Source organism: Suricata suricatta, chromosome 1, assembly GCF_006229205.1.
Source record: "Suricata suricatta isolate VVHF042 chromosome 1, meerkat_22Aug2017_6uvM2_HiC, whole genome shotgun sequence".
Taxonomy (NCBI): Eukaryota; Metazoa; Chordata; class Mammalia; order Carnivora; family Herpestidae; genus Suricata; species Suricata suricatta.
In genome coordinates, this window is record NC_043700.1 from 192,093,166 (window position 1) to 192,115,165 (window position 22,000).

Below are 22,000 nucleotides of genomic sequence, written 5' to 3' on the forward strand. Positions count from 1 at the left end.
GGGGGGGGGGGGGGGGGGGGGGGTCTCCCGCCCGACTCTGGGGCCACCTCTGGCACGGCCGCTCCGACGGGGTTCCGTCCTCCGTGTCGGCGGAACAGCTGAGTTCTCGTGGGATCTCGCCTCAGAGGCGGCTGCGCTCCCGTGGGCAGGCCCCCCCAGGTCCCCCTCTGCCGCGGGGCGCTGGGGCCTGCTCCGGGCGGGTCTTCCCCACGGGGTCCGGGGCCGTCATGCCGGCGGCCCAGCTGGCCTTGGCGGGAACACAGACACCGTGGGTACGGGCCAGGTCTGCACTTTAGCAGAGCCGCCTGTTCACGTGCGCCAGACGAGCCGCGGCCTTCAGCCCCAGAACAGTAGGGTGCCAGCCCACCGCGCGGGAGTGGTCCCCGAGGTGGCCCTGCCCTCTGGGCTCCGCGGCAGACCCAGCCTCCCCCTCCCCGCAGCGGGGCTGGAAGTGACCAAAATGACGGTGAAGGTCTCCCGGCAGGACCTTTGCCCAGGAGCAGCCAGGAGGGGGTCTTCTGGCCCCTGCCACGTCTCCTCAGAGCCCTGCTGGGAGGGCAGCGACATGCTGGTCCCAGGGGGACGCAGATGGTCCTGTGCAGAGCACCCTGTGCAGCCAGGGACCGGACGCCCAAGCGGCCAACAAGACTAGGAGCAGTTCGGCAGAGAAGCGTCTGGACAGGTTTTCCTGCTGGTGAAAGGGCAGAGGCAGGGAGGTGAGCTCTACCTAGCAGCTCTGCACTCCGCCACTCTGTCACCAGCCCGGACCTTGTCCCCACGCCGCGGGCCCGGGCCCAGAGTGCCACAGCCAGCACAGCACCCAGCAGCTCCCCAAGCCTCCGAGGCCGGGCCGTGCTGTCTGGGGCTGCTGGAATCTGGCTGCTTCTGCTGGCTGTGCGTTCTCGGCCTTCCCCACGCTCGGGGCCGGCCCTTCCCGTCCAGCGCTGACCACAGTCTGCGATCAGGTCATTTCCCTCGTCACTCGTCTGCCTCTCTGGCTGGAGTGCGAGTGCCTGAGGCCCGGCCCGGCCCGTCGGCACGGCGTCCCTGGGCCTGGTGCGCGTTGAGCGGTGTGGATGGCCGGCGTTGCCTCGGAGGCGTCCCCGCGGGGAGGCCCAGCGCCCCGGGAGAGGGCGGCCGTGGGAGGCAGCGGCTCTGTGGGGTCGGCTCCGCTGCCAGCTCATCTCAGGAAGCACGCAGCGGACCCCGGTGAGGGCGAGGACAGCCGGCCCCCTCTGAGAGTTTCTGTCACGGGCACGGACCCGCCACTAACCCCGTTTCCATCTGCTTCTGGCTTTGGAACCGACCGGCCTGGCGCGCTCCCTCTGAGCTGGGGAGTGACTTCCGGGAGGAACGAGAAACCACAGGTTTAAGACCTAAAGCCGTTCAAGGACCGCGGACAGTGACCGCACGGGTGGACGGGCCGGCGGCTCTTGCGCGGGGTGGGCCCGGCGCGGCGGCCTAGACGTTGGGCCTGGCGACCATCTTCTCCAGCAGGCTCATCATGCGCTCCTGCAGCTGCAGGCCCTGCACCTGCAGCAGGTTCTGGCGGTCCAGCACGCGGCGCACCTCCTGGCACGCGTCCTCCAGGGCGCGGCCCAGCCTGCGCTGCTCCTCCAGCATGGCCTCCAGCAGCCGCAGCTTCTTCCTCTGCAGGTGGTGGCTCTGCACCTTGCGCTTCTTCCCGGGCCGTGCGTCCGACCTGGAAGCACAGTGCCAGCATGTGGACAGGGGGTCGGGGGGGGGGTGCCCACGCACTGCCTGGGGCCCCGCCCACCTGACCCTCCCGACTGCCTCATGGACAAGTGGGACCCAGAGGCCCGGGGGGTGGGCTGAGCCAATCGTGAGGAGGGGCTGGGGCCCTTCCGCTGGGACAGCAAGGGGGCCTCGGGGGCCTCGGGCATTGCCTGTGACCAGAGTCACGGAACCATCCAGAACCCCGCAGCCTGGGTGGGCAAGGGGCTCTGGGGTAGAGGCCCCCCGGGGGATAGACAAGGAAGGCCTGGTGGGAGGGGGTGCAGACCGTGTGGCTTTTCCTGGGAAGGCCGGGCTCCCTTCTGGGCGCTGGAGTCCGTGGTGCACAGGGAGGTGACGGCGGCCACGGGCCCCATGCTTCTCAGCACAGCAGTGCCCTGGGGGACCTCAGGGGCAAGGGAATGGGTCCCACGTCCCAGCCCTGGGGCCGTGGGGGGTCTGGGAACCGGGGTCATTCCGTGGAACCAGGGCCCAAAATCTCAGGCTTCCCAGCTACTTCCGTCTGGCTGTCCACAAAGGCTCTTCTGTCTGGGGTCTTTGCTGAGAAGTCCCTCCGGGGAAGGGGCACTGGACACACGGAATAGATACCCCTCCCTCCTCCCCTGTCGGGAAGAGCTGAAGGCCAAGGCCAGGGCTGAGGGGAGAGGGAGGACCGTGACTCAAACCTACACTCCCGGTTTTCTTCCCCACCTGGCCAGCTCCTACCCACTCTCCAGAGCCCTCCTCTCCACGTCACAGGGGTGCGTCTCCTGTCTGTGGGCATCCCGAGGGCAGGCTCACGTGACCAGGGCTGGCCTAGCAGGAAGTCTGTGAGGGGCAGCAGAGGGCAGACATGCCCGCTGAACCAGATTCCAGGCACCCTCTGGAGGCTCCGCCCAACACCCCTCCCCGGTGCTGAGAAGGCCAGCCTAGCGAGGGCAGGGAGACCCCAGGGCAGGGTCTGCTTGGGGGGTGAGGGGAAGCCAGAAAGCAGCGGGCACCTGGTCTCCCTCCGTGTGCCAGGCCCCACGCCTGCGTCTGTTCTCTCTTCTGACACTCACAGCCATCCTCGGAGAAAGTACTGATTTATCCCCATTTTACAGAGGGACACTGAGGCCCAGAGAGGTCAAGGACTTTCCACACAGCTAGAAATTGATGGAGCCGGATGAACCCAGACTATGGACAGGACGGCCCGTGCTTCAGTACCACCTGCCTCCCTGACACTTCCCTGTGTGAGGCCTCCTGCCTGTGACCAGTCTGGTCAGATCCCTCTCTGGTCTGAGGCCTCCCCGTCTGAGGCCAGCCTCCCTGTCTGAGGCCTCCCGTCTGAGGCCAGTCTGCTCTGAGGCCTCTCTGGCCCTGGAAGCCCTTGCACCCCACCTAGTCCGCTGCAGCAGCCAGGGATGGCAGAGGCCCCGCCGGCCCTCACGGCGCCCAGCCCCCTGGCCGGCCCTGCTGGGGGTGGGGGCAGGGAAGGAAGACACACTACCTGAACTTAAGGGACAGTAAGCTGGAGGAGGTGTCGGAGCGGTCGTCCTGGGAGCGGCCTTCGTAGGAGCACTGGTTATACGGTAAGTACAGAGGGGCGGACTTAGCAGACGGCGACGGGGACGCCTCGGTCTGGGACGTGGAGGGCCCCGGCTGCTGGCTGTCGGGCAGTTTGCCATCACAGGACTCGGGGACCTTGGCCAGAATCCTATCAATGGCTAGGTAATAGGGCCAGTCGGGCGGGACGGACTCGCTATCTGTCATGCATTTTAATTTCCTGAAACGAGAGACACAAGAGCCAAGGGTGAGAAACGGAGCTGCTCCCGGCCCGTCCTGCCCGGCCCTCGGCAGCGGGGTGCTCGGGGGCGCTGGGGCCCCGGGGGCCACGTGGCATGAGCGGGAGCCACTCGGCCAGACAGCCTCCCCGGAAAAACTGGCCAGTTAGAGGTGGAAGGATGGCAGGCTGGGCTCCCGGCCTGGGCGCTAACAAGAAGCACACGCCCAGAGGCGAGAAAGGTCCTCTGTGAGTGCTGGGGCCTCGGGCTGCTTCGTCCGCTCCTCGCCCTGCTTTCCTGTGGCGCCTAAGCTCCCTACGAGGAACAAACACTGCTCTAAGAAGTTGGCCTGCAATAATAAGATATACGGACACAGGAGTGAAGTATGTATTATATAACATATCATAACGTGAGACGTGTTTTTCCAGAGAGAACGCCTTCAAGGTGGAACGGAAGAGCGCAGGCTGCAGCGGCCAATAGATCTGGGCTGAGTCTCATCTCCACCACGTTGCCGTGGGACCTTGGGCAGGTTCATTAACCTCTCTGAGCCTCCATTTTCACACCAGTAAAATGAGGATGAGCAAAGTAAACCCCTCACCAGCTGTAGGGAGGATTTAACAAGAAAATGCCCAGTTCCCGGCAAACAGCAAGCCAACCAGATAACATTCTTGGCTGAAGGTACCAGGGGGCAGTGGGGCTGGGCCTGACCTCCTCCAACCCAACTTAGACCCCAGGGGCCAGGGTCTGCGCAGCACAGCTCTGCCTACCGTGGGCTGGAGCCCTGCCCAGCCCTGCGTCCTGTTCTTCCCTGCAGATGGGCCTTGCAGGTCCACAGCCGCGGCTGGATTCTGGGAGGTCAGGGATGGGGGCACGGCGGCAGGAGAGCTGGGCAGCCCAGGCCAGCAAGGAGTCTGCCCCTGGGGGGTGGGGTTGCTGTCTGCCCCGTGAGACCCAGCCTCAGTCTGCACCCTCCAGGCCCCTGCCCCAGGCTCCTCCCCATAGGGAGGCACTCAGTCTGAGCCCCCCATGCCCCTGCCCCAGGCCCTCAGTCTACAGACACCTCTGTGGCCAGACGGCTCCTGTCAGGGTGTGGCCCCTGGTCACCCTGGTCTTGGAAACAGAGCTGGCCATGTGCACGAGCTGTCCCGCAGCAAACAGGCACAGCGGGACCGGCGAGGGGGCTGTGGCCCAGGGCGGCAAGCAGAGGCAGCCACAGGAGGCGGCATATACAATGTCCTCGGTATAAAGCCAGGGGCAGGCCACAGAGGGAGGCGTGGCTGCCCGTCCCCCAACTCCAGGACTTCTGTTCATCACCCTGGAGGCCTGCGCAGGCTCCAGGGGCAGGAAGTGGAGAACCGTGCCTGGGCCCACACCCAACCTCTGCCTTGGTTCCCCTCTAGCCTATCTGGAGGTCCCCTGTGCTTGCTCTGACCACTCAAGCTACTCCTTGGAGAAACGAAGGAAGGCCTGCCCCCAGAACAGGAGGCCCCTGAATGGTGCGCCAAGAGATCATGGAACCCAGGCACCCCCTCAGGCTTCCTTAGCCTGGCAACCTTAATATGTAAAGAGCTATGGTGAAACAATAAGAAGACTCTGCTGTGAGAGGCTCTCTGGGTGGGGGTAAGAGACAGATAATGAATCAGTCAACCAATCAGTGCATCAGCCTATTAAAGGCTGTGTGGCCTCAGGCGAGTCCCTTCTCTGCTCTAAGACTCAGTTTTGCCCTCAGGGAACAGGAAACTGAAGTATTGGACAGTGTGCAGCCCTCACCCTCAGTAACAGACGGCAGCACCTGGAGTGCAGTCCGCTGGAGGGCCCAGGCCCCTGCTCTGCCACTCCCTTCTCTCCCGGGGCGCCCTGGGCCCCGCCCCCACCTCCAGGAATGGAAGAGAATGCTTCCCCTGGGACTCTGAAGAAGGCTTTCAGGATAAATAATGAATAAGTCTGCCAGACGCCAATCAGAGCCCATGGATTACTGAGTCAGAAGGGAAGCTGGTAAGACAGCCGGCTCCGCCTCTGCGGCCCCTCCCCAGGCACAGAGGGTTGTACTGTGTGAATGGAGGAGGCAGGGACGGGCAGACACCCCCCCCCCACACACACAGTCTACAGCAGCTCAGCCCTCACACCATGAGCTGGGGGCTGGAATTTAACCTCGTTTATGTTGTGACTGATGCCTTCAGACCCTTAGCAGCTGCCTCAGTTCTGGCCCCCAGGCCTGCCTGGGAGCTGAGAGTGGGCAGAAATGGGCCTTCAGACAGACCCGGGCTCTGGACCTCCTCCTCCAAGGGCCTCTGCACATCCCTGGGCTCCAGACGGGCTAGGGGGGCAGGGGCTGGCTCCTTGCTGACTTTTGGGAGTGAGGACCCTCTGGAGGTGCTCAAGGCAAACCCAGGCCCCGTCTATACCCAGCCTGCATGGCCGGCACCTCTGCTCCCCCGCTCCCACGAGGAGTGCCAGGAGGCGGCCGAGGCTGGGAGCAGCTGGGCACCTCTGAGTCCTGGGATGCTGACAGGCCCGCCCCTGCCCAATATGCCTGACGCCACCTGCACTCGCCCCCCCCACCCCGGCTTTCACTGCTGCTCTCCATCCGCGGACCCCAGCTCCCGGTTGACCTTCACCTCAGAGACCCTAGACTACCCATGACCCCCTGACACCTGTGACCTTGGCCGCACCCAAGAAGACCCTGTGCACAGCGGTGAGCTCTGCCCTGCCCATGGGACTCTGCAGTAGGCCTGGCTTCCGTGCACCCAACGTGCTCCCGCCCTAGATGCCAGGGCTCACCTGCCCCGGAGCCCCTGTGGCCCTGACCCAGCTGCCCCCGCCCAGCTGCCAGGGCAGGGTGGCTACCGTGCGGAGGACCAGGCCCAGGTCCCCACTGCTTCTTTCCACAAATGGGGCCCCTCCCACGAGTGAGGCCCTTCTGGGAGCTCCGGCGCTCCAACATCAGCCCTACTGTGCACCTGCGCCCTGACCACGTCTAGCGCTGGCTGCCGGAAGTGACAGCGCATCAGCACCAGGCAGGATGTGCAGGCCCAGGAGCTGAGCCTCCTGCTCGCCTCTGGCCTTGGTTCCCCGGCCTGGACGGCAGGCACCCTCCTTAGCAGAGCCGTGCCTGGGCGGCCGGCCTGCATCCTCCCTGGGTGCGGGCCGTGCAGGAGCTGCCTGCACGTGGCTCCCTCGGCAGGGCCTGGGGAGTGGTGCGGGTCGCGCCAGCCCTGCCCTCGCTGGGCCTCAGTTTCCCACCTCTCTGACAGGAGGCCGCACGCAGATCTCTGCAGCCCCACCTCGCTGGCCGGGCTCTGCTCACACAAGGCCTTCCTGACGGGGCTCTGAGGGGGCCCCTGCGGGCCCCAGCGGCCTGGGCGCAGGCGGGGAGCAGGGAGCGCGGGGCCCACCTGTACTGGAAGGTCATGTTGGTGATCTTGATCTTGATCTCCTCGCCCAGCCGGCGCTCCCCCGTCATCTCCAGCAGCTTGCTGGCCATCTTCTCGTACACCTTGGCGTTGCGCTTGGTCTGCTTCAGCTCGTCGAAGAACTCCTCCCAGACGAGCATGAGGCCGCGCATCTCGGCGTCCGTCCAGTTGCGGGCGCGCCGGTGCTTCTCCGTCTGCGGGGACACGAGGTAGCTGGGTCCCTCGGCCGCCGCCATGCTGGAGGCACCTGCGGGGTTAAAAGAGCTCAGGCAGGGCTGGGGGCCTGCGCACAGCCTGGGAGCCCCACTCCTGGAAGGCAGCTCCACGCTCAAAATGGGGCCTACATCTGACAGGCAGGAATTTAGTTAAAAGCTTTTAAACGGGAAACGTCATTTTGATGTCACGTTTCCATAGCAACAGAGCAACTGCATAAGCTACAACAACAGAAACCTTTTAACTGAAAGCGCAGGAATCAGGGCTGCCCTGACGGGCCATCAATATTGCAGCAAGCGGCCCAGGCCCAGACCTGGCGGCCCGGGCGTCAGCTGTGCCTCCCGCCCCAGCCCCGGCCCGGCCAGCGGACCCAGCAGGCGGAGCCCGGGTGCGACGGGCTGAGCGCGCTCCCCAGGAGTGGGGTCCAGGCCCCGGCCCCCCCAGCCCCGCCCCATGCACCCGGGGCCGGGGGCCCAGGGAGAGCCCGAGACAGGGAGTCAGCGTGGAACAGAAGGGCCTAGGGACACTGAGGGGGGTGGACGGCGAAGGGGGAGAGTGCGGAGGTGCGCAGAGGGGGACAGCCATGGCAGCCGGTGCCCTTGAAAACCCGCGGCAGCGGCAGGCATGCTGGCACTCGCCTCCCTGTTGTGGGCTCCACACAGCGTTCCCCTGGCCGACGTGCTCACGTTTTACGAGGAGAAACATAAATGCCTCAGCACCGGGCCGGGCAGGAGTGGGCTCTGCCCCCGTCTGACCGACTGCCCGGCTCCCTCCTTCCGGGGGGGGGGGGGGACTGGTTGCCGGCCTGGCTGATGTGGGCTGAGGCCGGAGGGCAACGGGCAGCAGCTGGGCAGTGTGGGCGTCCCTCCACCCGGGCAGCCTCAGCACAGCCCTAACCGCCCTGCTCAGCACCTGGCTGGGGGGTGCTCTTTGTACCCCCAGAGCCCCACAGGAAAGGGTTTGCTAAAGGTTTGCTGAGTAAAGAAACGAGCAAATGAAGGGACCGATCTTCAGTAGCCCCTCTCTCTTACCAATAGATGACCCAGACTTTGCCTTTGGACCTACTGGCAAACTCTTATTCACTCTTCAAAGCCCTATTCTGACATCACCTCCTCTCTGAAGTCTTCCTACCCCACTTGGGTCCTTCTTCCCTCTTTCCCTCGTGTCGATTGGATCTGTGTGGCCCTCGGTTAAGAACACTGGCAAAAGCGAGGGAATAAGAATTTGAGTATTCTCAGAAAGCCATGCACTGTTTTAAGGACTACACTGAAGTGTTTTCTACTTTGATCTTCATGGAACTTTTATAGAAGAAGCTGGCACTGCTGCTCCCCTTTTACAAATGAGAGGCCAACGGGTGGAGAGGCGAGGTCACCCTGTGGGCAAGGGGCTGGGCCAGGCTTTGAAAGCCAGCAGCTCGAAGCCGGGTCTGACCCGTGCTGTGTTGCTTCTGGAAGCACTGGCCGGCAGACTCCCAGTCAAGAACACCTGTCACTCCCCCAACCCTGTGCCTCCGGTCCTCAGCGGGGCACACATGCAATGTGTGTGTAGCCAATGCGAACTTCTGTGTGCCTAGAGAATGCTCCCCACCATTCCCTGGGGTCTCCTGGGAGGTCCCCAATGCTGACCCCGGACAAGATGGCTGCCGGTAGCGGCTGGGGTCCTTGGCTGTGGGGCCCTCGCGCCCCCTCAGTGTGTCTTTGCTAGGGCTTGAGTCAGCTCATCCATCCCACGGTCTCAAGGGCCAGGGCCACGGACTGCCAGCAGGGCTGGGATGGCACCGCAGCATACTGGTGAGTCTGCACCCAGACACGAGGGGACCGGTCTGGCTCACCGGGAAGGGGGCATCACGAGGCTGGCGGGGCCGGAGCACACAGGGGACCCAGCAGTGACAGAGCGACTGTCCTGGGGGGTAGGGAGATAGGTGGGTGTGGGAGAGAGGCTGCGGGGCTCAGGTGTCCCCCGGGGCTGGCCAGTAGAGATCTGCAGGACAGTCGGCCAGGGCCGTGGAAGCTGTAAGGACTGGAGAGAATGCACCACAGAAGGTGTCAATGTTCTAAATGCAAAGATAAAATTCACGAGGTTTAGCAGTAAGAGCCCATCACACCTGCTGGACAGGCCCCAGCCCCGCCTGCCCGCAAGGCCCAGATGCCCAGCCAGGCTCTGGTGTCCACGGGCTGCCGGTGAGCCTGCCTGGCCTTTGTGGGGTTCTGGCGGTGACAAAATTTGGGCTGAAAACCCCCACGGCTAACAGAGGGTCCTCCTCTGACCTGACCGGGGAGAGAAGAGGCTCGCTGAGCGGGCCCAGAGCGTCAGAGCTGAGCCTGGAGGTGTCCCTGCATCTCCGCCCAGGCCCTCCCGTGGAGGGCAGCAGGGACGCGTGTGGGCGCTCAGGAGGCCCCTTGCCCCCTTCAGCGGGTTCTTGGTCCAAGGCCTGGCCCCACCAGCTCCCTGTAGGAGCCCCTTCCTCTCTGGGCCACAGGACCCAGGGGCCGCAGCACCCCCAGGAAGGCTTGGGGCTGCCATGCTCCTCTGGGCCTGGGCGCCAGGCACATAGTGCTCTGGGTGTTTGTAGAGTGAGTGACTGAAAGGTCCCCTAGAAAGCCCACAGGGCTCAGGCAAAGGACCTGACGCCTGGGTCCTAGCGCCGGCTCTCAGCCCCACCAGAGAGCCTTTCTGCAGCAACAGTTCCAAGGGCTGAGCAGGGCTGAGCAGGGCTGCCCCTGGCACTTCCCAGCATAGGAGGGGAGGCCCGAGGGAGCAGTCACCCCTCCTGGGCCTCTGGCCCTTGGCGGGCACATAAAACATAGCCAGGGCAAAGCGCTGTGCGCCTGGAGAATGTCCCCACCTAGGGCGTGGCCGTGGCGCTTCTAAGCGCGGAGATGGGCGGCAACGGCGAGCACCTGTCAGGAGGGCCGCTGCCGGGTCCCCACGCTGGGGACCGCCAGGCTAGCAAGGACTCGGCCTCCAGGGGCAGGGGCCCTCAGTCTGTGCTTGGGGCCCTGGCAAACTGGCGGCCCCGGAGGAAGTGTCTACACCTCTTGCTTCCCCTCTACCCAGCATGTCCAGGGGAGTCAGGGTCAAAGGCTAGACTCCAAATGTCTTGTCAGGGTCAGTGGGCACTGGAGACCTCAGAGCTTTCAGAAACAGCCCTGACACTGGGCCTCCTGGGGCAAGCACGAGGCAGGAGGGAGGGCCCTGAATGTCCTTGCTGAGGAGGGGCTCCATACCTTGGCACAGCTGCATGGCCTGTGGGGACCCTCAGGGTCTGTGGGACGGGGAGGCAGAGGGCTGGGGGCTGGGTGTCCAGCGGCACCTGCAGGGAGAAGGAGTAGTTAAGCCCCAGCAACAGGCTAGGGGACGCCAGTGCGGCCACAGCCCGTAGGCCTGTCTCCCTGGGAACTGACACTGGCCTGAGACACTTCGGAGTGCTGGCCCTGCCCAGCCAGGCGGCCAACACAGAGCCCTGGCACTTTCCAGGGCAGATGCCAGTGAGCAGAGCCTGCCACAGTGGGCCGGCAAGCTGAGCAGTGGAAACGCTCCGGGCTGGGTGAGGGCAGGGAGGCACGGGCAGCGTGGCGGGGTCACAGAGATGGCCGATCCGGTGGCAGGGGGCAGCGACCCTCCCAGCGTGGCCTGGCTCACAGCGGGAGGCCTGACGGAGTGGCCCAGCGCCGCCGGGGTCGTGGGGGCTACGAGGCACAGCTCACCGTGCTGGCACCACTGCCCTTGTCCCTACATCCGTGGGGAAGCCCGGACCCGTAACTTTCAGCCTCTGCCTCAGTGGGCAGGCCCCAACCCCCAGTGGCTCCACGGGGCCCACCTACACCCTGGGAAACCCTCAGGCCTGAGGACTCCAAGGCCCCTAGAGCACATGGCCAGGAGTCGCCTCTGGGTCTCCTGCTTGGGAGGCTGGTGGGGAAATACCATCAACCGGGCACAGGGGCCGGGCTGGTAAGGCCCCCAGATCGAGGGGCGAGGGAGGCTGCAGGAGATGCTCCCGGCTCCCAAATGGAGTCTAGTTGGCACCACCAAGCAGGCCTACCTCTGCCCATGGGCACTGGCTTCACCCGGTGGTGCTCCGACAATGGCCAGGCTTCCTCGGGGACGAGGCACAGCCCCCTACCCCCATCTAGGAGACCTTCAGAGGCTCACCCTCTACTGAGGGTCCCTCTGCCACAGCGGCGGGAGGGTGACCGGGGGACATGCAGCTGCAGAGCCCACTCACACTAGGGACTCTGGGCCCTTTTCCTTCTGGAAGGAACAGGTGTGCCAGGCAGGGGCTGGCTGTCCGTGCTCGGACCAGGAAGGGGGATACAGCCTTGGTCGCTCCGAGGCAGCATCAGAGACCCTGGAATTGCATCACAGAGGAGGCAAGTTTGGGGAGATGAAGTCACCCCGTCACGTGTGATGGAGCCCCAGCAGCCAAGTGCTCGGCCCCTGCCCCGTGCAGGGACAAGGGGCCCATGGAGGACAGGTGCACAGAGCTGCCGCAGAACCCGGAAGCTGCGGTCCAGCGCGGGGGGCCAGGCTGCCCGCGCTCCCGTCTGGCACTCCCCTGTCGGGGACTCTGGGGCCGCCCTGCTGAGGGACCGGGCAGGCCACTCCCTGACGGGAACCCATGGCACGTAGGGGGGCTGTCTGTGCAGGCTGCTGGGTGAGACCCCTATACCCCAACGTTACCAGACACCCACTGCCCTGACTCCCAAGAAGGGGCCCAGCGGTCCCACTCTGCGGAGGAGGCAAGACTTTGGGGGCCGCGAGTACCTGAAGCAGGAACAACGTACACACTCAGACAGATGGGCCAGGAGCCCAGGAGCCCGCATCACGACCCTTGTGGGCACTTGGGGCCTGTGCTGCCCGCACCACGGCACCCTGGCAGCTCGGTCTGCGGGGCCCTCCTGGGGGCACCCAGCCCCCCCGTCCGCGGAGAGGCTCTCCACAAGCAAGCACGCCTCGTACAGCAGCGTGTGGTGTCATTTCCCTTTAATTCAGATACACAATGTTCGCAGTAGTTTAAAAAACTCAAAGACACGCCACTTGTCAGTCCTTGTGTCTCCTCGTGGGAGTGGACGGTCAGGCTGGGGCCAGGCCCCCAGCGTGCAGGGATGGCAGTGGCGGCCTGTCACGAGCTCACGCCCACGAGCGCAAGGACAGGAGGCTCCACTTTATTCAGAGCCCAGCCACCCGCAGGAGGCCCACGAGGCCTCGGTCCTGCAGCGCTGGTGGCCGGTGACTGCCGCCCAGTCCGCACCAGGAAACGGCAGTGACAGTCCAGGGCCAGGTGCTCCCAGAAGTGCTTGGGGGGGAGGGGGCTCCTTCGACTTCATTAAAAGTGACAGGTGCATGGGGGAAAGGGACCCCCGACCCTTCCAGGTCACCTTCGCTAGTGACCACCGTCTGAGTCGGCCACTCCACGCTGACGCCGTGTCGGGCCAGCAAGGTGGGCAGCTCTCACACCGCTCCCCTGCCCCTGCCCGTCGCCCCACGGACAGAACTGCTCCCTCCCCCCCCGCTTGACATTGACAGCCATGGCTTTGAGGACTCAGCACAGAGGGAAGGACAAAAACCAAAGCATGGAGGCACGCAGCAGCGAGAGGAACTGGGTCCCACTCCTCCCCGAGCCCAGAGCCCCCGCAGCCGCTGCAGGAGAAGGGAGCGCGCCCTGCAAGGTGGTCACGCGTCATTACTGCTGAGCAGAGTCCGTCCCGACGGCTCCCCGGGAGCAGCCGCCCTGGCCCTGGGGACGTGGAGGGGACAGCCCGCAGACGAGGGGTGCCTGGGTGCGCGGGGCCTCTCAGAGGCAAGGCCTTGGGACGCTGCCTTTGGGTGTCTGGAGGGGTCAGCCTTGTTCTTCCTCCGCGAAGGATCCATTTGCTGACAGGAACGTGGCAGGGCAGGAGCGCGTTGGGGGAGGGAGGCACGTTTCTGGAGAAGACACGCTTACGTGCACTGCCAGACGATTCTGCCCGGGTTTTGTTCAAGTCCATCCTGATATTATCCGCAGAAAACAACCCCCCCAACCTGCCAAATTAGTATCTTCCACAAAATCTGGATTGAGGATGTGACTGCCGCTTCTAGGAACCTGACAAAGGCCTAACTCCCGTGCAGAGCAGTGGCCAGGTGGGCCCTACCCTCAGCAGGATTTTAATAAGCGATTACACTGCTCTTAGACGCCTCCGCCATGCAGCCAGCTCCACGGGACACGTCTAAGAAATGCCAACTTTTACACGGCTGTTCTTGGTAGCCTTGCGCATTTGTGTGTCAAGATATACACAGAATTGCAGATCTACACATAGGCAGGCGCGCGCACACACACACACACACACACACACACACACACACACTCACTCGTGGCTAAAAGAACGCATTCACTGGCCCTCCCCACCCCCCGGGCACACGGTGACCCTGGGGCCCCGCCCCCCGTTCAGAACTGACTGCCTCGTGGCAATCCAGGGAAGGCCAATCACACTTCAGGTGAGCCCAGTGGTATGGGTCCCAAGGGAACGGCTCCAACCTTCACATTCACACGTCACTTCCTACAAACATAACCTCAGCTAGAGCAGCATCAGGCCTGTGTGCTCCCGTGGCCGAGCCGCCGAGGCGACGGGGGTGGGAGCCAGCGGGTTCTGGGCCCTCCCTGCGCGCACACCCATTCCAGCAGACTTCTTATGGGGAAGGGTGGAGGGGAAACGAGAGCCCAGAGGGGGCGGGGGCAGGGCTCACGGACTTGTGAAAGTGCCCTTACAGCCCTAAGCATCGAACACGTGACCCAATTCTATCGCTCGTGCCCTGACTCGGTGGGGTCCCGGTGGGTGCTGGAGGGAAGCCCCAGACTGTCGCAGCAGAAGAGGGCAGGACGGAGACAGCAGCTCTGGGGCAGGGGGAGCGCGGGGCTCTCCAGGCAGCGTGGTGTGAGTCTGGCAGCGGGGCGCGTGTGCTGTGGTGGGACGCCAGGCCCGCACCCGGACGGACGTGAGGGTCGCTAACCACATACCGAAACTCCTCCCCCTTCTCCTCTGCAGACTCCAGACAGCGGCTTCCAAGGGATCTCTACTTACCCCGTGAAACACCCGAAACGCTGCCTGCGCTTAAACTCACGACCAAACTGAGAGCAACGTGGTCACCCCAGGGCTGGCCCGCCTCTGGTGGCCGACAGGCACAGCCCCGCTTGCAGGCACATGAGCTCCTGAGCGAAGGTCAACCCAAACGTCCAGGCCTCGTTTGCACTGAACGATTTGGCTACTTTGGGGCTGGAAACCGTGCTGGTGCAGAGACCTGGGTCTGAGGGGCCACGGGCCGGTCAGCCCTGTCTCCTTCCTGCCCCTTTCCCCCAGGGAGCCCCACCACGGCCCCGGGGCCATGGATATGCGCCCTTCTGGGCTGGAAGGAGGCCTGGCAGACGTGCTGGGCTGGAAAAGGGGCCGAGGAGGTGCTGGGGCCTTTCCTAATGGTTGCCAAGAAGCCAAGCGTTGCTCTTGACCAATAGGGCTGCAGACAACTATAACTCCATCACACGCCTGGGCCCTAACAACACAAGAGGCGCCACACGGGAAGCAGATCCCGGCAGCGGCCAGCCAGCCCCGGGCAGACTGCAGCCCACCCTCGGCTCAGGGACAGGCGCTGGAGGCCATGAGGGCCGGCACCCGGGCGGGCCCGCCTTGTCAGCTCAGTGCCAGCACAGCTGTCCGTCACTGCCGACTGGCGACTTGGGAGCCATCCGCGCTGAGGACGAGGGCGCTGGGGGCGGGCACGGGCTCTATGAGTGGGCACTTTCCAGTCCCCAGCGTGTGGCCGTGTGAATGAGGCAGATGTCGGAGCAGCAAACGTCTCTGCACTCTTGCCAGCAGTGAACGCGGGAGGAAGGGCTGAGTGCGCCAGAGAGCCCGCCGGTTACGGGGACGGACCAGGACCGGCCGGGGCGGCCCGCGGGTGCGGTCACATGCAGCACACGCTTGTGATGCACATACTCTACACGGGCATAGAAAGTTACCTTAAAATTAATCTCTTTGCTGATATAATTAAATTTTCAATCCTGAGAAGAAAACAGAGAAAGGGAAGCGTGGCGCTGGGTGCCGAGCCCCCGCCCCCACCCGCACGGCCCCCACCTGCACGCCGGCGCTGGTGGGGCCCGGGCCCCGGCTGGGCTTCGGGGAGCACACTCGGGAGCCTGGTGGCGCCACCTGCTGCCAGCCTGCAGGCCGGAGGACATCGTCCCAGACGCAAGAGCAGCTGGAACCCGGCAACCGCGAGCAGGCTGGGCAGCGGCAGGAAGGGGCACCTGGCCGGCTGGCGTGTGACACGAGTGCAGCACAGAGGGTTAGTGACACGGCCGCTCCTGTTCCCCGTGGGGACCTGGGTTTGGCCCCGCGCTGCCGCATGTGATCCCCGCACGCAGCCCCGCCACCAGAGAGCCCTTCGAACACCGTCTGTCCGGCCACGGCGCCACTGAGCAGGGCCCGTGTGCGGAGCCACGCCGGCGCGGGCAGGCCCCGGGCTCTGCTGATGCCGCCGCACGTGGGCACTCAGCACGAGGCGACCTTGTGGACGTTCCGCAAACAAGTCAACAGTCGTTGGTAGGGGTTTGCTGGGGCCGCGACCACCTCGAACACGGACTGGAAGGCCCGGCGGTCCAGCTCCTCCTCTATCTGGTGTCTGTAGAAGTCCGTGGCCACCAGGCAGAAGAGGTTCACGTCCACGCGCTCCAGCTTGCCCATCCTGCTGATGACGTGGGGGAGGCTGGCAGGCGAGTTAAGGGAGCAAGGCTCGAGGGAGGGAAGAGTGGTCTCCCAGGCGCGCCTCCCGTCCTCACCGGGCTGTGCCCGCCCCACACGGGTCAGGGCCCAGGAGTCCCGAGAGCCGCCGGGAACAGCGGCCAGCGGCCCCGAACGGCACAGCAGCAGCAGAAGCTGATTCCCGCCTGGGCTCCTGCCAGCCGTGCCGGGAAGGCAGACGGACACGGCCCTGCTCCAGCCGGAAGCTCCGGTGACGGTGCTCTGCTCTCTGCCACTTACCTGGCCCCGCTCCCTGCACGGCGCCGGCCACGGCCGCTCCCAGCGGGTGGAGCCATGGCCCCCTGCCCGGGGCCTCTCGGGCAGCACTGAGCAAGGCCGGCCACCAGCGCCAGGACTCTGCTCTGTCTTGGGGGAAGGCTGCCGGAGGAGAACATCCCCTTTTGGCAGCCAGCATTTTTGGGGTGGGAACTGGATCTTCATGCAAGTGCTTTACCCCAGAGGACAACACGGGCACAATGACAGGAGTAATGAGAAGCAGCATCAGCCACAGCCCTAGCTGCACGGGGCCGTGACGGGGGACTGGGGGGGTGTGGGGGTGGAGGGGGCCCACAGGGGCCTGGTGCCGTCCTTCCTGCCCCTTCAGGTGGTCCCTCTTACTCTTAAGGTAAACGTTCTGACGCCTGCGTTTCTGGCAAAGGTTAGGTTTCAGAAATTTGAACAGAAAATATCAACCCAGATGCCGAGAGAAGGAACCACAGGGCCGGTAAGTGGGGGCCGCTGCGCCCCGGCCCGGTGCGGGAAGGATACATGGCAGACACCCAGGGGCTGGTGGAGGCGCTGACGAAGAAGCAAGAGAGGCTCCACACGGCCATGGCCACTGGGCTCCTCTGTGTGAAGTTGGAGAGGGACAGCATGACCCAGTCCCGGACCATGGACGACTGCCCGCTGCCGTGCAGAGTCTGGAAAACCTGACAAAGACGAGAGGCCCAGAGGGTCAGGGGCCACAACGCTCCCAACGCAGGGGTGCTGGGTAAGGGGCGCCATGGTTCGCAGGGTGAGGCGTGGGGCCCATGGCAGCTGCACCCGGTTAGCGCACCAGATGCTAAAAGGCATTCGGTCCGGAAAGTCGGGGCTTCCCCTGCCCATGACCCCATGCCCTCACCTTGTACACAACGGTGGCCATGAACTGTGGGTATGGCTGCTGGTTGGACAGAAACTCCCCAATGACTTTGTTCATGACATCTTGGGGTGGGAAGAAGTCATCTAAAAACTGAGGAAGGATGCGGGCCACCACTCTGGCTTCACAGGGGAATCCTTTCCTGACCCTAAAAGAAAGGCACACAGGTCAGAGTCTGGCCCCACCCCAAGAGGGCCTCATGTAGAATGCCACTTGGGAGGTGCCGAGTCCCACAACGTTGCCTACAAGAGCAAACAGGCGCCACCCCCCACCCCCCGCCCTGCCGGCCTCACCAAGCTCCTGCAGATGAAGGCACGGCTTGTGGCCCGCACCCCGTGTGTGGGCAGATGCCTCAGAAAGGGGTTTCAAAGTCGTGTCCAGTTGTAAGCAAGATGGTGACACGAACGATAGAAAAAACTCATAAGGAGAACACCCTCCACGTTCCATTCCGTTTCCGTCCCACATGCTGGGGCGTCTCGGCACGCCACAGCACCGCAGTCAGCGAGGACCCTTCTTACCTGACCCCTACCCGCACGCTCTCCTGCTCATGCCCCCACCCCTGCCGCCCCACGTACCACGGTCTACACCTCGAGCAGTGCATGTAGGGAAGCTGTACACGGCCGAGGAGTGCCGGAACGGACCCAGAAACCCGGCCAGTGCCTCCTCGGCGTGCCCGGACCCCCGCCTGCAGGCCAGCCCTGGCCCAGCTAGCACGAGGCTGCTGCTCTGGAGGACAGCCACGGTCGAAGCTACCTCCCGTCAACCCCGTGGCCTCCACCTGACGTCTGGAGACCAAGCCCGCTGCACACCGGACGGCACTCGCTGAAACGCCGGTATGTTTTGTTAGCCCGGGACGCAAGGTCCATGAAGGCGGGGACTGAGCATGGGCTCCCCCACCCGTCACCCGGCTGTGGTCAGGCTCGACAGATCTGTGTGTAACGGAAGATGGCTACAAACACTCGTTTTACATTTTGACAGAGAAACAGACCACAATGCCTGGCTTTCCAGAACACCGCATGTGGCGCGAGTGGACTTGGGGAAGCCATGGCCCAGTGTGCTCTTGCAAAGGAAAGCTGGAGGCTTCGGCCAACTGGGCCAGAGGGCCAGGCCGAGAGGTGCCGGATGGGCCTCCCAAGGCCGCAGGTGCATCATGTGGTCTGCACCGGGACGCCCGGGGCAAAACCTGGGGCACGGTCCTGGGGAAAGAGCCTGATAAGGTGCCCAACCCATTTTCCAGAACTGGCAAGCTGAGCCCACTCTGGATACAAGTGCACACAGCGGGTGTGGCGGGGGTTCGTTCCAAGCTCTCAGACTTACTTTCGTTTGCTGTTTAAACCTCCACCCCAGTCTACTGAACACGACCACCAGGGCCGCTGCTGCTCACAGGCTGGGCTCCCCAGGCCGGGGGGGCGGGGGGCAAGTCTGCTTTGACGGCGAGGTTCCCCACCCAAAGGTGGCAGTGTCCCCCAGACGCCTCTGTTACTGCTCAGAACTCCACCCGTCTGGTCGACATGGCCCTCCCGCTGCCTCCACGCTGACAGGGGCTGCCCCCACCTTCATAGGAGAGGGACACCCGAACTCCTGGGGGCCGGGGCCCAAGGGCTGCCTGCTCCTGCAGAGCTGAGCCCGTGTGTGTGTGTTCGGGGTGTGAGCCGGGAGCCGCGGGCCGCAGGGGCGAGGCTGAGAAGGGAGCCGGGGCGTGTGACGGCAGCTGCTCCGGGGGAGCCCAGGGCGGCTTGGGGCAAAGGCAGGCGCTCACCGGTCGAACAGAACGGACACCCGTTCCATGGCCACGATCACGGACTCGCTGTCTGGGGCGGCAGGGCTGGGGTCTGAGGTTCGGCCAGGACTGACCTTCTCCTTCCCTGAAACAAATCATCGTGTACTGTTACTGCTCTGAAGGCTGCGCCCCGAACTCACACAGGAGTCCAACAAAGCCTGAGAAAGAACAGGACCTCGCGGCGGCCCCGCTCCGGTCCACGGGGTGCAGGGGTCAGTCTGCAGACCTGCTCCCTGGGCTTGGCTCTGAAGCCTACACGGCAATGCGATCTGGAGCCAGTTACCCCCAGGCCCTGCTCTAGAATGTCTCTGAAGCACCGGTGGGGGCTTGGGGTCTGCGTCCCAAGAATGAGCATGCTTCCCTTGCTTCCGGACAGCAGACCCGGATGGTCCGGAGCGCGGTGGCACTGACCCCGTGGCGCACCTGTGTACATGCAGGTGAGCATCAGGCCCAGGGCCGCCATGGCCCGGTGCGGGCTGTGCACGTTCACTCTGTCCACGCTCAGCTTGACCAGCGACTCGGCCTCCAGCCGGCACAGCTGTTCGGAGAGCAGAAGGCGCTCCAGGCCCCGCAGGACGCAGTGGTAAATGATGGACGGAGTGGACTCCTCGCTCCCAGACAGCATCACCCCACACATCTGAACACAGGGAAGACTTCGGGTCAGGTCTGCGTCGCTCATGCCTGCTCCTCCAACAGCAACCCCTCCCAGAGCACCGAGCACAAACACTTCTGTTCCAGGGGACGGTGCCCACGGCTGCTCACCTGTGTTATGGACGCAGAGAATTCTGGGCCCACGTCCAGGGGGTAGTTCTCGATCAGGTAGAAGGCAGTGGCACACATCACCAGCACGTGCTGTTGGCTATGAACGTTCACGCAGCTGAAAGCGGGAGATACGGGCCCGTGGCACCGTGTGTGTTACGTCACTGGACCTCAGCCCCCATCCCCACGGGCCCCAGGACCTGGTGTGTGAACCCACTCCTCCCCCGGTCCACGCCGGGGCCCCCACGCGGCCGCCCCCACTCACTGGGCCGCCCCTTTGAGGTTGGACAGGAGGTAGTCGCTGATGACCGGGACAAGTTGCTTCGCGGTCTCATCCAGGAGGTCGCACTCCAGCACGTAGAGGGCGCCGTGCAGGGCCCCGATCTTGCTGGGCAGGTGGCTGCTCCTCAGCGTGCTCTCCAGCAGCCGGCTGACGGGCTCGGCCACTGCCTTGTCCTAGACGCGGGCACGGGAGGAGAGGCTCACCCACGATGAACAGAGGGGCCAACGAGGGGCTGGCCTCACACTACCAAGGAAGACCGGGTGCAGGAGCTCTGGCAGCAGGCCCTCCCAGGGCCCCCGGCTGGGTGACCACAGCAGCCCCTCTGCCTCACCTGCTCACGCCAATGCCACGTCCGCATGGACACCTTCCTCCCCGGGGGTCTGTGGTTGGGAGGTGCCAGGAAGAGGGGCCTGCGGGACCAGCCTTGGCCAGAGCCCTGCTCTATGCCTCTAATGCGCCCCCTGGCGGGCAAGACCCTGTGCTGTCACAACGCTGCCTGGAGTAGAGGGCGTCCCACCTGTCCCTCCCTCCCCTGCATACACGCTGATCTTGCTTTCACTGGGGTAAATCCCAGCTGTGAGTGCATGTGAATCCACCCAGCGAAAACCCAGGGAGGTCTGGGGACCCCTCACGGGAGTCTGCACTAACCTGAACCAAACATTACCTGTGGCCTTTAGCACCCTCGACAGTAGGGTGCAGCAGACCGCACACGCTCCTCCCACAGAAACGGGGTGGGGGTGGGGGTGACCCCGGTGCTCCACAAGCCACCCCACTCCAGAAGGGTGGCTACTGCCACCCGAGGGTCCCTGCAGGCCTGGCTGAGGGCGGACGCCTTCCTAAGGACAGTCCCGCCATGCATGCAGCCCCTGCTCTGGAGACACCAGGCCCTGCGGTGACAGACCCACATTTGCCGACACCATGTAAGTGTCTCAGGAGGAAAAGACCAGCTTTGGAGTGTGGCGCCTGCTCGGAGGCCGATGCATGCCAGTCGGGGGTGGGGGCGGAGTCTGCATCAATGCACCATTTTGCCTTAGGGTCTTCTTAGAAAATGATGATTGCTTATTTGATTTATTGACAACACAACATTTGTCTGGGGGGATCTGGGCCTGAGCACAAAAACGCAATTATAATGAGAAGGAACCCAGCAGCCGAAACCCCCACAAAGACCAAAGGACCCTTCAAGTCCAGCTGCTCCGACAGTCTCCATGCCCGGAGGGCGCACACTTTGAAGTGACATGCTCACAGAAGGAAGGCCAACAGACTCATTGTTTGTTCCCTGATGGTGGCGCCAGGACTCTGGCCACCCAGGAGGACAGTACCTGCCTGGGCACTTCGGGTCACAGGGATGAATTCCAGAGGGGAGCCCGGCTCCGGGCCACAGACGTGGGCTCGGACCTCCGCCATGTCCTGTGTGCCCAGTCTCGGCCCCCTGGGGCGCAGATGAAAGAATTCACCTTCGTGAGGCCAGGTGCGGGAGACCTGTTCTCATGCCACACGGCAGCCGGGACAGACAGACCGTGCGGGAACCTGGGGAGGCAGCGTGCCGGCACCACCACGCCGCTCACAGGGGCCCAAGCCCCTGCCGTGCAGCCCCCAGGTACGTGGCGGAGGACCGAGTTTCTACCGCCAACGAGAAGGTGGACTCCGGGCAACAGTGAGCGGAGGCCCCCGTCCCCGGGTGAATGCTACGCAGCAAAGAGCAAGCCCACGCCCACCCCGTGAGCCTGGGTCCAGCTCCTCTGTGACGGCGGAGTTTGTCCTCCACCCCGTGACCAGGGCGGGCCCCGTGCAGACGCTTTCACGTGCTCACACCATGTCCAGTCAGCCTGGACCTCCAGGTGCGGACGCACAGAAAGGCAGGTGCGTGTCGCACCGGCTGAGCTCTGATCAACGGGGCGCAGACTAAGGAAGAATGCAAGAGCAGGCGCAGTGTGCCCTGCTAACCATAGACCAGAGCATCCGGACGTGGGGGAGAGCCGCAGGGCTCGGGGGAGGAAGGCGCCCAAGATGGAGGTCTGCTAGTGGGAAGCACGGAGGCGGCAGCACCTTGGCAAAGGGGGCTGGGGCGGGGCGTGGGGGACTGCGAGGGAGGGGCCCGCCGGGTCCCCACCACCCACACACAATGACCCAGAGCAAAGGGGGCTGG

The 22,000-nt window shown here is 64.4% G+C and overlaps 3 protein-coding genes across 5 annotated transcripts in view; all 3 read right to left on the bottom strand.

The window, feature by feature from the left end:
• ACOX3 (acyl-CoA oxidase 3, pristanoyl) overlaps nucleotides 1-22,000 on the bottom strand; it is a 922,607-nt gene that overhangs the window by 718,126 nt on the left and 182,481 nt on the right. The window lies entirely within an intron of this gene.
• MSANTD1 (Myb/SANT DNA binding domain containing 1) lies at nucleotides 11-16,473 on the bottom strand. Of its 3 annotated transcripts, XR_003912331.1 has the most exons (6): nucleotides 11,349-12,004; nucleotides 10,351-10,436; nucleotides 6,893-7,157; nucleotides 3,224-3,499; nucleotides 2,024-2,389; nucleotides 1,620-1,702 (listed from the first exon to the last, which is right to left on the bottom strand). XR_003912331.1 is itself a non-coding variant. In XM_029949289.1 (5 exons), the coding sequence occupies exons 2-5, from the start codon at nucleotides 10,364-10,366 to the stop codon at nucleotides 1,462-1,464; spliced, it is 798 nt and encodes a 265-aa protein (XP_029805149.1). In that variant the 5' UTR covers nucleotides 10,367-10,436; nucleotides 16,135-16,473; the 3' UTR covers nucleotides 11-1,461. The 3 variants fall into 3 exon arrangements, 2 of the variants coding, with proteins under 2 accessions (XP_029805149.1, XP_029805140.1); XM_029949289.1 differs by lacking the exons at nucleotides 2,024-2,389; nucleotides 11,349-12,004 and adding an exon at nucleotides 16,135-16,473 and having other exon boundaries at nucleotides 11-1,702; XM_029949280.1 differs by lacking the exon at nucleotides 2,024-2,389 and having other exon boundaries at nucleotides 20-1,702.
• Nucleotides 12,090-22,000, bottom strand: part of HTT (huntingtin) — a 100,937-nt gene continuing 91,026 nt past the window's right edge. Inside the window, exons 60-66 of the mRNA XM_029933175.1 lie at nucleotides 19,837-20,027; nucleotides 19,575-19,689; nucleotides 19,236-19,449; nucleotides 18,792-18,897; nucleotides 17,018-17,180; nucleotides 16,663-16,823; nucleotides 12,090-15,859 (exon numbers count right to left, since the gene is read on the bottom strand). Of these exons, the coding sequence (XP_029789035.1) occupies nucleotides 15,646-15,859; nucleotides 16,663-16,823; nucleotides 17,018-17,180; nucleotides 18,792-18,897; nucleotides 19,236-19,449; nucleotides 19,575-19,689; nucleotides 19,837-20,027 (1,164 nt within the window). The 3' untranslated portion in view covers nucleotides 12,090-15,645. The remainder of the gene's footprint in view (nucleotides 15,860-16,662; nucleotides 16,824-17,017; nucleotides 17,181-18,791; nucleotides 18,898-19,235; nucleotides 19,450-19,574; nucleotides 19,690-19,836; nucleotides 20,028-22,000) is intronic.

Excerpts from the sequence above, each read along its gene's own strand:
- MSANTD1 (XM_029949289.1), bottom strand. Across the intron at positions 3,500-6,892 it reads AACATGACCTTCCAGTACAG|GAAATTAAAATGCATGACAG; the intron begins GTGGGCCCCGCG and ends CTCTCGTTTCAG. Across the intron at positions 1,703-3,223 it reads TTACTGTCCCTTAAGTTCAG|GTCGGACGCACGGCCCGGGA; the intron begins GTAGTGTGTCTT and ends CTGTGCTTCCAG.